The 15,899-nt window shown below is 45.3% G+C and overlaps 1 protein-coding gene across 1 annotated transcript in view; it reads right to left on the reverse strand.

The window, feature by feature from the left end:
* Nucleotides 1-306: 306 nt before the first annotated feature.
* c8h12orf43 (chromosome 8 C12orf43 homolog) overlaps nucleotides 307-15,899 on the reverse strand; it is a 37,863-nt gene continuing 22,270 nt past the window's right edge. The window contains exons 4-6 of the mRNA XM_070887673.1: nucleotides 15,367-15,431; nucleotides 14,717-14,807; nucleotides 307-1,145 (exon numbers count right to left, since the gene is read on the reverse strand). Of these exons, the coding sequence (XP_070743774.1) occupies nucleotides 656-1,145; nucleotides 14,717-14,807; nucleotides 15,367-15,431 (646 nt within the window). The 3' untranslated portion in view covers nucleotides 307-655. The remainder of the gene's footprint in view (nucleotides 1,146-14,716; nucleotides 14,808-15,366; nucleotides 15,432-15,899) is intronic.

Raw genomic sequence — 15,899 nt, forward strand, 5'->3', positions numbered from 1 at the left:
TTGCTGCAAAGATATTGCACTTTTATGCGTTGCCACAGCACACAGTGGGAAAGGAACCCAAACACTGGTTACTAGGTTTAAACAAACCAACAGTTATTTACCGAGATTCGGGTTAAAATGGGCAAGTTTGTTTCTAGAGACAATAATAAATTCACTGCAGCATTTTAATCACATGGATTAATTTTTTTTTTAAATGTAGGTATTAAAAACAGAACAGTGAAAATACTCTTGAAACCCAAAGAAAATGAACTCAAATGGTTGCAGTTCAAATTTCAAATATAAATCAAACCAAAGCAAGTCTACCAACCAATGAATAAAGGATCTATTATCATTTCAGGCAGGTAAGTAGGAGATACACGGAACAATGAGCTCACAGTCAGAATTCCCTCAAGTGACAGTCCATTATACACAGTTGAGCTGAATCAGCCCAGGAACTCTCCATTCACAGACATTGTCCCACAGGCGGGACAGCTGCATTATAGGAATTATTGCCTCCTCTCTTCTGCGATTCGGAGGTCATCTCAAAGTAACTCAAAGGCAAAATAAAAGTAAACAAAAAAAGGGGGGGGGGAAAAGAAATAGCTCGCAAAATGTCACTGGAAATAAACATTGTCCTTTGAAAGATAACAAGAGCCTGCAGAACCGCTGGGCCTGGTCATGACACATCTGCTACCGAAACTTTCCTTTTCTTTGTTTGACAAGGCCTCAATTTAACGCTTTCGGAAATGTGTTTGGCATTTTTGCGTTTCACTTTTTTCTTCTTGCTCCTTTCAAGGTCGGCCTTTTCTATCCCCAAGTGTCCTTGCCTGACAGCAGTTGCACCTGTAAGTTCCGTTTGTTTCAGTCTACTCACCGGAACTTGGCACATCTGCTTTGATTTTCTTTTTGAGATGGAATCTAAGCCGCCTTGCTTGGACTCTTGCTCACCTCCTTTTCGATCGCTGCCTCTGGCTAAATTATCCCCTCCTTCCGCGGCCAGCTTTCTCCTCCTCCTCTTTTTCTTACCCTTTCCTGTGTGTTCGGCCTCGATGGGGCCTTCAGCCTGGTTTGTCTCTGACTGGGTAGCGAGGAGGGAACTGCGCCGGAGTAAGTCGCTGCCCGACACCGCTGCTTCCTTCAGCCGCTCCCACTCACTGTCCGAATCACTGTAATATTTGACACAGTACGATTAAGGATGTGCGATATGCACTCAGTTGCAACAGAAATATAGTGAATTCAGTAAACACAAAACCTTGCAATCACTTTATGCATTTTGTACCATCTCAAAATCTAGTAATGTCGACTCAGTCTGGTAATGTCCAAGGATCTGATACAGCCTGGAACATCAAAAGATGGCCAGGAATGTTATAACCTTTTTTTGGGAGGGAGGGGTTAAGGGTGGAGTGGAAGAAAATTGTAATTGTGTACACACACACACACACGCACGGTACCGAGGAATGGCGGTTAGATGCATTAGTACTGACGTTCTCAAAGTTGAAGGACTATTGACGCCAATCATGTGAAATTCGAACGATTGTTTCACATTGAAACAGTTAGCACTTCTGCCTGAAAAATAACAAATGAGGCCAGCTCAGGCAGTAACCTTCAGTGAATGATTTAACTATTTATCTGACCTTGCCCGTCTGGACTGATCAGAAAAAACGATTTTTTAATACTTGCTCTTTAGGAAGCCTTGACAACAGATTCGACTGTCCAAGTCCTGGATTTAGTGCTCACAAGCAGGCTGTTAGCTTGCATCACAGATGCCTGACTGACGTTTCAATGTTGCTGTGTCTTTTTATATTGCAGAACTCCTTCAAATTGAAGCAGTCAAAGTAGTGATCGTGACTAAGCTTCTGGTCACAGACTTTCTAATGATAAGCAAGGCTCTTACAGGCCATTTATGGAAAAACAATCCCATGTCAGCCTGGTCTCAGTGGGAGAGCTCTCGTCTGAGTCAGGTGGTCATGGGTTTCAGCACCACTCCAGAGACTTGAGCATATAATGCAGGCTGACACTTCGGTCTAGTATTGAGGGAGAGCAACATGGTTGCCTTTCAGATGAGATATTAAGCCGAGGCCCCATTTGCACTCTGAGATCCCAAGAGGTGCCGAGTCCTTCCAGTGTCCTGGACAGCATTTATCCCCCGACCAACATCATTAAACACAGTTTATCCAAGTCATTTATCTCATTGCTGTTTGTGGGACTAGACATAGCCACATAGAATTACAGCACAGGAGGTCATACAGCCCGACGAGCCTGTGCCGGCTCTCTGCAAGTGCATTTCAGCGAGTCCCACTCCCCCGCCCTTTCCCCGTAGCCTTGCGATTTTTTTCCCTTCAGGTACTTATCCAATTCCCTTTTGAAAGCCTTTATTGAATCTGCCTCCACCACCCTTTCAGGCAGTGGATTCCAGATCCTTACCACTTACTGCATAAAAAATATTTTTCTAATGTCGTTTTTGGATCTTCTGCCAATCACTTTAAATCTGTGTCCTCTGGTTCTCGACCCTTCCACCAATGGGAACAGTTACTCTCTATCTACTCTGACTAGACCCTTCGTGATTTTGAACACTTCTATCAAATCTACTCTCAACCTTCTCTGCTTTATGGAGACCAACCCCAACTTCTCCAGTCTATCCACGTAACTGAAGTCCCTCATTCCTGGAACCATTCGTAAATCTTTTCTGTACCCTCTGTAAATCCTCCACATCCTTCCTAAAGTGTGCTGCCCAGAATTGGACACAATACTCCAGTTGAAGCCAAATCAGTGTTGTAGAAAGGTTCATCATAACTTCTTTGTTTTTGTACTCTATACCTCTATTTATGAAGCCCAGGATCCTATATGCTTTTTTAATTGCTTTCTCAACCTGCCCTGCCACCTTCAGTGATTTGTGCACATATACCCACACGTCTCTCTGCTCCTGCATCCTCTTTAGAATTGTACCCTTTAGTTTATATTGCTTCGCCTTGTTCTTCTTATCAAAATGTATCACTTCACACTTCTCTGCGTTAAATTTCATCTGCCACGTGTCCACCCATTCCACCAATCTGTCCATGTCCTCTTGAAGTCGAACCCTATCCTTAGACCTTACTGTGTGTTTCCCTGCATTACAGCAGTGACTACACTTCTACTTCATTGGCTTGGTGTCAAATTTTTAGCACATAATACTCCTGTGAAGCGGCTTGGGACGTTTCACTATGTTAATGGCGCTATATAAATACAAGTTATTGTTGTTGTGAAATACTTTGGGAGGCCCCGAGATCACAAAAGGTGATATATAAATGCAAGTCCTTTCTTGGTAGCTTTGCCGGCCTGCTGCCTGAAAACATAACAGCCCTCGGCGTCATTTGCCAGCACCAATTATTTAGGTTTGCCACAAGCAGCACTGTTGCTGTCTAAAGTTCCTCAGAAAAACACCTCTTCTTGTCTTTTCCAATGGTTCACATATTACAGTGCTGCCATTTCAGCCAGCGCTGTCAATGGCAAGAGTCTGGGTTATAACCTCTGCGTGTCAACAGTACAATGATCACTCACCTCCCATCATGTAGATTGCAAGTACTTGCCATGTGTAAAAAGTCAGCCAATTTCCGACCAGGGTGCTGTCACACCAATTAACACTTGGCTCGGATCTGCAATTTACAACAGCATTGGTGGCCACAGTGCCAACGGCCTAAATGTTGCACTGATCGTCATTACCATGGGTTTAGCCTGTGAAAATCTACATTGAACATGTTACAGCAAATAAATGGTCAGAAATTAGGAAACTCAATGACGGAGTGCAGTGCATACTGCCACCTACCTGTCAAACCCCTTCACTGCAGTAAACTTTAGTTGCTGAATATTTGAGTGCTAAAAAATAGTTCGAACAAAATACCACTATAGGGCTCTACTCACCAACTACTAAGAGGGGTGGGGGGGGAGGCAAAGTGCCTTTCATATAAACTAAAATATAAAGAACTTGTCAGATCTAAACCTTCACTGTTTTATCATTTATCGTCATATTTCAGCATTACGCTCTGAATTTTTGGTCGAGTGCCAAATTCCCAAGCAGATTCTTGCTTCTGGGCCACCATCAGGAATGTTTCAGCATGTGGTAACAAGATGCAGATGTGCTCCTGCGATCCCCCAAACAGCGCACTCCAGATTTCAACAATACCACCGAGGGCAGCTCCACACGAAGAGGAACAAAATAAATTTAGGATCAATAGCTCAATTCTTAAATAGGGTTCTTTAATTGTCCTTAAAGATAATTGGGATTGCCGTTTCTGGTCTACTTTTGTTACAAAGCAAAGAAAAAAAAGGACACAGCACAGAACTGTAGCGTGGTTAATATTCTACATCTGGACAGGCTCTGAATAAAGAACGTGAGACGCACAGAGCAGGAACTCTAGAGCAGCCACAAGTGAAAGGAAGTAGGGTGCAACATGATTGCCAGCACTTGCACACCTGAAGGCTAGCAACATCGGGGGGAATTTTACCCTAAAGAAACGGGTGGGTTGGGGTCGTGTGGGAGGTTACAGTATTAAAATTCTGAATCCTGACTTGAACCTGCCTTCAACCCACTCACTTCCGGTATTAGCGGAGGCGAGACAGGGGCTGACAGCCAACCCACTGCCACGAGGAGGGTCCTCCATTTTAGTATTATGAGGCTGGCAAGCCTCAGATTTAACCTTCATTTTGAATTCAACTCTGGCTGGTCGGGTTTTGCAGGCTTCGGGAAACCGCCAGCTAATGCAAGGCAAGTACTGCTGGATCCAGGAGACAAGTACCTTTACATAAGAACATAAGAATTAGGAACAGGAGTAGGCCATCTAGCCCCTCGAGCCTGCTCCGCCATTCAATAAGATCATGGCTGATCTGGTCGTGGACTCAGCTCCACTTACCCGCCCTCTCCCCGTAAACCTTAATTCCCTTATTGCTTAAAAATCTATCTATCTTTGACTTGAAAACATTCAATGAGCCAGCCTCAACTGCTTCCTTGGGCAGAGAATTCCACAGATTCACAACCCTCTGGAAGAAATTCTTTCTCAACTCGGTTTTAAATTGGCTCCTCCGTATTTTGAGGCTGTGCCCCCTAGTTCTAGTCTCCCCCACCAATGGAAACAACCTCTCTGCCTCTATTTTGTCTATCCCTTTCATGATTTTAAATGTTTCTATAAGATCACCCCTCATCCTTCTGAACTCCAAGGAGTAAAGACCCAGTCTACTCAATCTATCATCATAAGTTAACCCCCTCATTTCTCGAATCAGCCTAATGAATCATCTCTGTACCCCTTCCAAAGCTAGTATATCCTTCCTTAAGTAAGGTGACCAAAACTGCACGCAGTACTCCAGGTGCGGCCTTACCAATACCTTATAGAGTTTCAGCAACACCTCCCTGCTTTTGTACTCCATCCCTTTCGCAATGAAGGCCAACATTCCAATTGCCTTCCTGATTACCTGCTGCACCTGCAAACTAACCTTTTGGGCACCGGAGGGACTGGAGTGCATCATCACGCCCGGCAACCAAATTTTAATTTGATTTTACGTTTTAAAGTTTAATTTGTTTTAATTGCCGGTGTTTTTAGTGTCCCCTTCCCTTTTATAGGGGGCACTGTGGAAAAATTGTGATTTTAGTGCCCAAAAAAAAACCAAAAAAAAGAAAGAAAAAAACCCCCCAAAAAAACCAAAAAAAGGAAAAAAAGGGCCTTGTAAATGTCTGGTGTGTCACCCAGGTCGGGTGGCACGGTTTAATGTTTTATGTTTTGCAGATAAACTCCAAAAAGAGTTTCATGCACAAGGACCCCCAGGTCCCTCTGCACCACAGCATGTTGTAATTTCTCCCCATTCAAATAATATTCCCTTTTACTGTTTTTTTTCCCCAAGGTGGATGACCTCACACTTTCCGACATTGTATTCCATCTGCCAAACCTTAGCCCATTCGCTTAACCTATCCAAATCTCCTTGTAGCCTCTCTGAGTCCTCTACACAACCCGCTTTCCCACTAATCTTAATGTCATCTGCAAATTTTGTTGCACTACACTCTGTCCCCTCCTCTAGGTCATCTATGTATATTGTAAACTGTTGTGATCCCAGCACTGATCCCTGTGGCACACCACTAACCACTGATTTCCAACCGGAAAAGGACCCATTTATCCTGACTCTCTGCTTTCTGTTCGCCAGCCAATTCTCTATCCATGCTAATACACTTCCTCTGACTCCGCGTACCTTTATCTTCTGCAGTAACCTTTTGTGTGGCACCTTATCGAATGCCTTTTGGAAATCTAAATACACCACATCCATCGGTACACCTCTATCCACCATGCTCGTTATATCCTCAAAGAATTCTAGTAAGTTAGTTAAACATGATTTCCCTTTCATGAATCCATGCTGCGTCTGCTTGATTGCACTATTCCTATCCAGATGTCCCGCTATTTCTTCCTTAATGATAGTTTCAAGCATTTTCCCCACTACAGATGTTAAACTAACCGGCCTATAGTTACCTGCCTTTTGCCTGCCCCCTTTTTTAAAACAGAGGCGTTACATTAGCTGCTCTCCAATCCGCTGGTACCTCCCCAGAGTCCAGAGAATTTTGGTAGATTATAACAAATGCATCTGCTATAACTTCCGCCATCTCTTTTAATACCCTGGGATGCATTTCATCAGGACCAGGGGACTTGTCTACCTTCAATCCCATTAGTCTGACCAGCACTACCTCCCTAGTGATAATGATCATCTCAAGGTCCTCCCTTCCCACATTCCTATGCACCAGCAATTTTTGGCATGGTTTTTGTGTCTTCCACTGTGAAGACAGAAGCAAAATAATTGTTTAAGGTCTCAGTCATTTCCACATTTCCCATTATTAAATCCCCCTTTTCATCTTCTAAGGGACCAACATTTACTTTAGTCACTCTTTTCCGTTTTATATATCTGTAAAAGCTTTTACTATCTGTTTTTATGTTTTGCGCAAGTTTACCTTCGCAATCTATCTTCCCTTTCTTTATTGCTTTTTTAATCATTCTTTGCTGTTGCTTAAAATCTTCCCAATCTTCTAGTTTCCCACTAACCTTGGTCACCTTATACACATTGGTCTTTGATTTGATACTTTCCTTTATTTCCTTGGTTATCCACGGCTGGTTATCTCTTCTCTTGCCGCCCTTCTTTTTCACTGGAATATATTTTACACTTACCCCTACATCCAGGAGGTCCAGCGGCAGGTCGGGGCCATAAAAAGAGCAGCATGGAGGCCTCGGGGAGCAGCGTGGAGGCCCCGACCTGCGTGAGAACACCAGCGGCAGATCAGGGCTTTAAAAGAAGCAGCATGGAGGCCCCGGGGGAGCAGCGTGGAGGCATACCACTACAGGGAGCAGCGCGAGCTGGTGCAGGAGGGCGACGGCAGTGAAGAATGATGTCATCAAGGTCCAGGTCGGTGATTGGAGCATGGTAAGGTACAGCAGGAGCGGCAAGGTTGTGGCGAAGGAATGGCAAGCGACTGTAGAGGGACGTGATCGGGGTCCAGGCGAGGCTTGAGTTCGGGGCCAAGGGCCCAATGGCAGCCCGGACCAGTCCACGCTGCGATGTGTGCAAGCACTAGGTCCGTGCAGCAGAGCTGGTCTCCAGTCGTCATGGGTAATCCTTGCCACTGGACCAAGACCTAGCTCTGTCAAGCCCATGTGGTGGCTGGTGTGCAACGGCCACCACACGTTAAAAAAATCCATAGAAACATAGAAAATAGTTGCAGGAGTAGGCCATTCGGCCCTTCGAGCCTGCACCGCCATTCAACAAGATCATGGTTGATCACCCACCCCAGCACCTCCCCCCCACGCCCTCTCCACACCCCCCCCGACCCACCCAGCCGCAAGGACCACATCCAATTCCCTCCCGAACATATCCAATGAACTGGCATCAACAACTCTCGGCGGCAGGGAACCCCACAGGCCAACAATTCCCCGGGTGAAGAAGTCTCTCCTAATACCAGCTCCAAACAGCCCACCCCCCATCCCAAGAGCGTGCAACCCCCTGGCTCCGGACCCACCCAGCACCGGGAACACTCCCCCTGCACCGTTCCGTCCCGTCAGAATCCTTCCCAAATGCCGAACACCCCCGGATGTCGAGCCCCGGCCACCCCGGAGCCATGCCCCCGCGACGCCAACCACACCACATCCACCAACCGCCATCTGCGCAGTCAACTCATCCACCCCACTCTGAACACTCCCCGCACCGAGGCACAGAGCCCCCCAGGCCCGCCCACCCCCCCCAACAGACCTTCGCTGCAATGTGGCCTCTCCTGTCCCCCACCCTGGGTTTCTCCGTCCCCCACCTCCACCACTCTCCCCTCCATCCCGTCTCACCTTAACTTCCCTCTGCCTCCCCGCACAGGTTCCCATCATGGGTCGGTAACCTTCTGGGGCAGGGAATTTTAGCCCCCAGCGTGGAAGTCCTGCTCCCGCCACAGAATTGGCCTTACCACCCCTCAATGGAAGCGGAGTGCAATTTCCCACACTCCATACACAGGCATCTTCCACCCTTCAGGATGTAGTTCGGGTCCTTCATAGAAACACCTGTGAACTCATCCCTTGCAAGTCATCCTCATAGAAACACCTGTGAACTCATCCCTTGCAAGTCATCCTCGTTTCGAGGGACCGCCTCTGAGGGATCCAGGAGACAAATACCTTTACACTTACCTCCAGGATCCAGGGTCACTACCTAACCCACCCACTGTGATCAGATACCCCGCCCAACGAGGCCTCTGAACCTTCCCACACTCCTCTGGCCCCTCGATGTCATCTGCCTCCCTCTCCCCTGCTCCCCCTGGCCCTCTGATGGTGTTCCAACCACCACCACCCTGCCCCCCCCCCCCCCACCCGGCCAATCACTCGTCTGGCCCCCAATCTGGTGATTTGGCCTCTGATCGTTCCCGCCTGGCCCCCGATTGTTCCCGACCGCTCCCCCCCTTGCTCCACCGGTCCCCACCCCGCCCCAGACCACACGCAATCCCTCCCTCCTCTCTGCGACCTTGTGCCGCAGGCCTACCCACCCACAGTCAGCCTCTCAATCTGGCTTGCTGCGGTTAGGGAAACTGAGGTTTTCCCATGCAAATTAGGCCCTGCTGTTAAATTCGGCTGGGCCTGCGGGTAATAGGATGGTGGTTAATGGAAGTTGCACCGCTGGTACTTCCAGGATAATCAATCTGCACAGAAACAATTCACTTTCACGGTTGGCACCATTATCATTACTGATAGCCCTGCAACCATTTGCTGAGGTTTGAGTGGGACTGTGCTGGAGGATATTGTCAAAATATATAATCTCTTCTCTCTGGATTATGCAGAAAAGAATTTTTTCCATCATCACTCATTCTAAAAATAGTAAAACTACATTCAGTATTGGGGCAGATTTTGCAGTCGACAGCATACCTACAGAGTACACCACCGGCATCCGAATAGAATACAAATTTACCTGATAGGGAACCTCCTTCATGAACTTGCTCTGACGTTGCGTACTCGAACGCCGCGCAATGGCCCGCAGATCCCAGGGGCGCAACATGTGCAGAAGCATACCTGGGATCCCGTGGGCCTGCTATAATCAGTACACCGAAGGGAAAATGTCTCCCTCCAATACTGGTAACATTCTTTATATTGCATTTCACCCGAGGTATTGTCAGAATAAATCGTTCCAAAACAATCTCAATCTCACACACACAGACCCACAAAAAAAAATTATTTGTAATTAATTCTCAAATATAATTTAGGAATTAGAGTTCTGATAAATCATTCAAGCACTCTGAAATTTCATAAAACAACATGGACAGGTGATACAAACATAAATACAACAGACCCAAGACATAGATCTGAAAAATCTGTACATTAATCATTAGAGGTGTTTCAAACAGTTTTACAATTCACTCAGGAGCTAATCGAACAAGTAACCGTCCCTATGTAACCCAGTTATGCTGATACAAACAGGCCCTGCGCCTAGGGTGATTGCATCAACCGTAAAATTATCGACTGTAATTGCTGGACAGTTGGTGGCCAATTTGCCCAACTCTACACCAGTAATTGGGATTTCCAAGGTGGTACGGGTCATCTGTCCAGGCGGAACTTGACAGATCGCAAGTTTCAGATTTAGCGCTTGCGGAAATCCCAAACTTGCTACCCATTTCACAGGTGGTACGACAGCGTACTGTGAGAGTATGCCATCGTACCTACCGCAATATCTGGCCCATGTACTGAGAGTACACGTCGTCGTATCCACCGCAATATCTGGCCCACATACTGAGAGAGTACACCGTCATACCCATCGCAATATCGGGCCCATTATCAGCTTATTAAGAAACGTGTTTAAATCGTGTGTACTTTGGCCATGGCATTAGTTGTACCAGATGTCTGTCCATCACTGCCTCACAGTTAACTCATACCACTCTATTCTACCCTCTTCCACGTTTCTGACTACAGAATAACTACAGTTATTTTTTCTTTGAAAAGCCGTAGGATCATTTTTTAGTGATCACTGCTTATAGTAATTGCACTTCAAATCTAATTGCCAGAACTCACTTACATTGACTCTGGATTTTCCATCGCTTGTACTGATCAACTCAGCTTCTAAAGTGCTGAGGAGCAGCGTTCCACTCAGCGCTGAGCTGATTAATCAGCTGTTTGAAGCACCGGTGAGGGGCGAGCCCAGCAGTGCGTTACCAGCAGGGTACCGGTTGACCAAGCTGATAAACTCAAGACCAGGTACCACTGCACTGTTCACGCTTCTTTCTGGGTGTGCACACACATCTGTGTCTTTGCCGTTTGTTTCCCTCTTTTTTTATGGTGAAATCCTAAGTAAAAAAAAAAAGGACATTTTTGTGTTCTCAGTCTGGATATGGGTGTCATTTATCACAATGAATACAAAGGGATCAAAACCTTTGCCTTTGAGCAACGGTCACTTCATCACTCTGAATCACATGACACTTTAATTATAATTGTGATCCAGCTGAATTGATTTTAATCATCACTATGGGGTAGCTCCAAGGTAACATGCTGTTCTCATTATCCCTTACTTGTGCAGGGACGTGAATGAACGCAGACCAACAATTCCTCAAGACTGGCGGATTAATACGCTGCTTGGATTCATCGACCTTGCTTCCAAGCAGGAAATGTCAGTGAAACCTCCAGAGCTTTCATAATGCTTAGTTAATGCTTCAGTAGCAATATGCCACAGGAAACAATACTTAAGCCAACATGTTTCATGTTATGACAATACGGTTCGTGCATGGTATTATTAATTTATCACTTCAAGAGCTCCTACGGCGAGCATGACTAGTGACAGACCTGCAACCATCAGCATTAGATGGCTCAAAATGTATTTTCCATGTACAAGTGCAGCACCTAAAATCCGCAACCTTCGGGACCGAGGCCATTCCGGACTTGGTGTTTTTCTGGACTTTCGAACGTGTTTCTGATGTCCCGAATCCGAAAACACCCAAGCCCAGGTCGCGATAAGGCCCCGAGGTAAGAGCGGCGGGGTGAGGCGAGGCCCGAGGTCGGGCAATGTCGGCAGGTCCGGATTCCGGACAACGCTGCCACCGATCGTCCCGGCATCCGGAACATTTTGGAACACCGGATTTTCGACATCGCACCTGTATAACCCAGGTTTGGAGGGCAGAATCTCGAACTGTACCACTGGATGTTATCCCACAATTAAAGTGGACATACCGTATTGTCGTGTATATAGATCCCCCCCCCCACCCCCCCAACAAATCAGCTGGGTGCAGACTGTATTGTACCTCAAAGCCTCCTTGATAAAATACAACATCCCCACCGGTACCTGGGAATCCCTGGCCCAAGACCGCCCTAAGTGGAGGAAGAGCATCTGGGAGGGCGCTGAGCACCTCGAGTCTCATCGCCGAGAACATGCAGAAATCAAGCGTAGACAGTGGAAGGAGCGTGCGGCAAACCAGGCTCCCCACCCACCCTTTCCTTCAACCACTGTCTGCCCCACCCAGAGAGACTGTAATTCCCGCATTGGACTGTACAGCCACCTGAGAACTCACTTTTAGAGTGAAAGCAAGTCTTCCCTCGATTTTGAGGGACTGCCTATGATGATATGCTATAGATCATACAATATTATGCCTCACTGGAATTGATGTGACAGCACTTAACATTTAATGTATATCCTTAGTTTTAATGGATTATTCCTAGCAGAGGAACCTCTGCTTCACAAGAGAATTCGATGTCAGCTGCACCTCAATGGGTATCACTCTCACCTCGATTCAAAAGGTCATGGGTTTAAGCCCCACTCCAGAGACTTGAACATATATAGAAACATAGAAAATAGGTGCAGGAGTAGGCCATTCGGCCCTTCTAGCCTGCACCGCCATTCAATGAGTTCATGGCTGAACATGCAACTTCAGTACCCCATTCCTGCTTTCTCACCATACCCCTTGATTCCCCTAGTAGTAAGGACTTCATCTAACTCCTTTTTGAATATCTAGGCTGACAATTCAATGCAGTAATGGGGGAGTGCTGCACTGTTCGAGGTGCCATCTTTTGGATGAGGCATTAAACGGAGGCCATGTCTGCTCAGGTGGACATACACGGCACTATTCGAAGAAGAGCTGAGGAGTTCTCCCAGTGTCAGGGCCAATATCCTCATCCAACACCTAACACAGATTACTGGATCATCGATCTCATTGCTGTTTGTGGGAGCTTGCTGTGCGTAAATTGGCTGCCGCGTTTCCTACATTACAACAGGGACTACACTTTAAAAATACTTCATTGGTTGTAAATGCAAGTCTGTCTTTCTTTCTTGATACACCGTTAACTATTACCAAATGAGAATTACAGTTCACAGTAAAACCAACAGCAAGGCTGCAAAAGTTTTGAGACTTCATTAGCTCCACTCACTTTGAAGCTGAAAGATTCCGTTTTTGAGGGTGTCATTTCAATTTCCTCCCATCCTCCCTCCCTCCCTCCCTCCCCCCCCCCCCCCCCCCCCCACCTCAATGCAGCCATTCATCCTCAATTCGTCCCAATTTTTAGTTCTCCCACACTGCGGAAGCTTTAAAGCACAAAGTACAAGCACTAAGCAGCACATGGATGGCAGCCAGCATTGCTATGCAACGCTCTTTAAAAAGCCAGGCAGCTTGTGTTCAATTGATGACGCCAAAAGCCTTGCATAACCAAGCATAAACCAAAAAAACAGATAAGGCTTGACTGCAACTCCTTACTTCACTTTAGGTTTCCCATGTGCACAGTTTCCTCAAATTGGTGTGGTTCACCAGAACGTGTTGGAACGGAAATGGCCACTGGTCCCCAAAAAAAGTCCTTTTTCGTCATCCAACCCCATCTTTACAACCCAGAAACATGTCTGGGGTAAAATTTGTCTCGTGTGTTATTTATAGCAAAATCATAAATGAGTTTATAAAGCACTTTATACATAATTTCAATACATTCAGCAGAAATAGGAATTTTTCCCCCAATTGCCTCGTGAATCCAACAACTTGCATTTATATAGCACCTTTAATGTTGTAAAATCCACCAACACTGTCTGCTCTTTCCTGGTAACTTATTTCACAAGCCTTTGAATCTTTGGGTGAACACATTCCGCCTGATTTAAGTCCATTCTTCTAATTTATAAACTTGTGTTTCTTGATATTTAAACTTCTCACTGTAGTCAACAAACTTGTACTGCTATGTAATTTAATTATTCTTGATTTATCTCGCCTCCGCTTCAGCAAATTCAACCATGATGTTATCCTGCACTACGGGCTTTTGTCCATCACCGACGTTTCTGCACTAATAAAAATATTCCTCTCCCTCTCTCGCATCCCATGCCCAGGACAGCCCAAAGTATTGCTGCTAATGTTCTCTCTAAGCTGTGCACGTGCACTGCCGCGGAGATTTTAATTTTTTTAATTTATTAGTTGATGGGATGTGGGCGTTGCTGGCAAGGCTGGCATTTATTGCCCTTCCCTAATTGCCCTTGAGAAGATGCCGTTAAGCCACCTTATTGCACCACTGCAATAGTCACTTGAACTGGTGATGGTACTCACACAGTACTAACTTTGTGGTAGCTGTTTGTTACAACTGAGTGGCTTGCTAGGCCATTTCAGAGGGCAGTTAAGAGTCAACCACATTGCTGTGGGTCTGGAGTCGCATATCGGCCAGACCAGGTAAGGGCGACAGATTTCCTTCCCTAAAGGACATTAGTGAACCAGATGGGTTTTTACGACAATCCGGTAGTTTCATGGTCACCTTTGCTGATGCTAACGTTTATTTTTAAATTCCAGATTTATTTAATTAACTGAATTTAAATTCCACAGTTGCCGTGGTGGGATTTGAACTCACATCTCTAGATTATTAGTCTAGACCTCTGGTAATCTGCAAGATACCGCGCAGGTTGCTCACAAGCATTTCCATTTGAAATACTGCGCATGCCCAGAAATTGAAAGGGAAATTTAAATTAACATATATAGGCCGTGCACAACAAAGGCAGTTTAGAGGAATCATTAATTGTTGTTCAAAGGAAATTGCAAACTAGGATGCACGTGCTCATGGCCCAGCTATTTCGTACTTCAACATGCTGCCCAGATAGACCTTGCAGTGCAGCCTTCTAAATCACAAATATCTTGCAGAAGGAAAAATTAGCCACAAACTTTTCACTGTCTACCATTTTCTATTTAGTTCTCTTTTTGCATACTTACCAAGAAAACAATACCTTCTCGAAATCTCTGATAAAGTCGACAAGCGTATTGTAAATCAGACATTACCTTGAACTGGGTGGAGGTTTCCATTTAACTGGAGATGAGGGTTCTACTTTCCCATGATCCCCGGGTACAGACGTTGAAAATAAACGAAAGCCTGCAAAATAAAATATTCTTAAAATGAGGCACACCAAATCTTACAACGGTCTTAAAAAAATTAATCCGACCTAGATTGATGAGATGAAGGTCTATCTCTGCTGGCTTGAAGGTTTTTACGCGAATGAAGTTTTAACAGATACAATTCAGTCCCTATTCAGCACGAATTGGCAAACCTCATTTGCGACAGGCCAGGGATGGATGATATTGGAAATGGAACCATGGTGCAACAGGATTTGCCCCAAGGATTGGGCTGAGGCACGTTGTTGGGACAGGGGAGCTATTCTCTGTTTACTGTATCTTGATGACACTCAGTACTGCTTGATGACACTCAGTGCCTGAAAGGGAAAATGTTTCATTTCGCAAGCTTAAAGTCTCTCACCGGGAGTAAATTATTATTTTTTAAACAATGGTAATACAATTGTATACTGGAAATGAATATCTTTATGTAAAAATACAGGTTAAGCTGAAGCCACATGACAGCAGCTTGCATTAATATAGCTCCTTTAATGTAGAAAGACAATCTGTAACGTACTGTAAACAGGAGATAATCAAATTACCTTCATCAGCACCATCCTCTGCTTGCTGTTGTAGAAAGGGCCCAGAATTGTCAATAGTTATGATACTGAAAAGTAAAATAGGTTATTCAAACTATTGAATACAATGGAATTGCACTTCTATATTAATATACACAACTAGCTCAAGGCGCTGTCCCATTTAAGATAGACTATGAATTATCTGTTTGCTGTCTGGTCTTCGTTCAAAGCTTCACTGATCTTCATTCTGAAAAAGAGCATGTTATAATTATACAAATTTAAAGTTTATCATGGCTAGCAATATCTTGCAAGCATGCCACAAAAATGAAGTGTTATTTGCAGTTGCCTCTGATGACTCCAGTATCACAAACAGAAATATGTCTGGAACATTAAAGGCTTCTCTGAAACCTACAGATACTACGTGCAAGTGCTATGATATGTGCCCATTTATTAGATGGAACACTGCACAGAGAAACAGGATATTCTACCCCAGGGCAGAACACATAGTACTGCCTATCCCAGTCTCATGGAATTAAAGACCTTGTGAAGATGTTTTT

This window comes from Pristiophorus japonicus, chromosome 8 (assembly GCF_044704955.1).
Source record: "Pristiophorus japonicus isolate sPriJap1 chromosome 8, sPriJap1.hap1, whole genome shotgun sequence".
In the NCBI taxonomy this organism is placed as follows: domain Eukaryota; kingdom Metazoa; phylum Chordata; class Chondrichthyes; family Pristiophoridae; genus Pristiophorus; species Pristiophorus japonicus.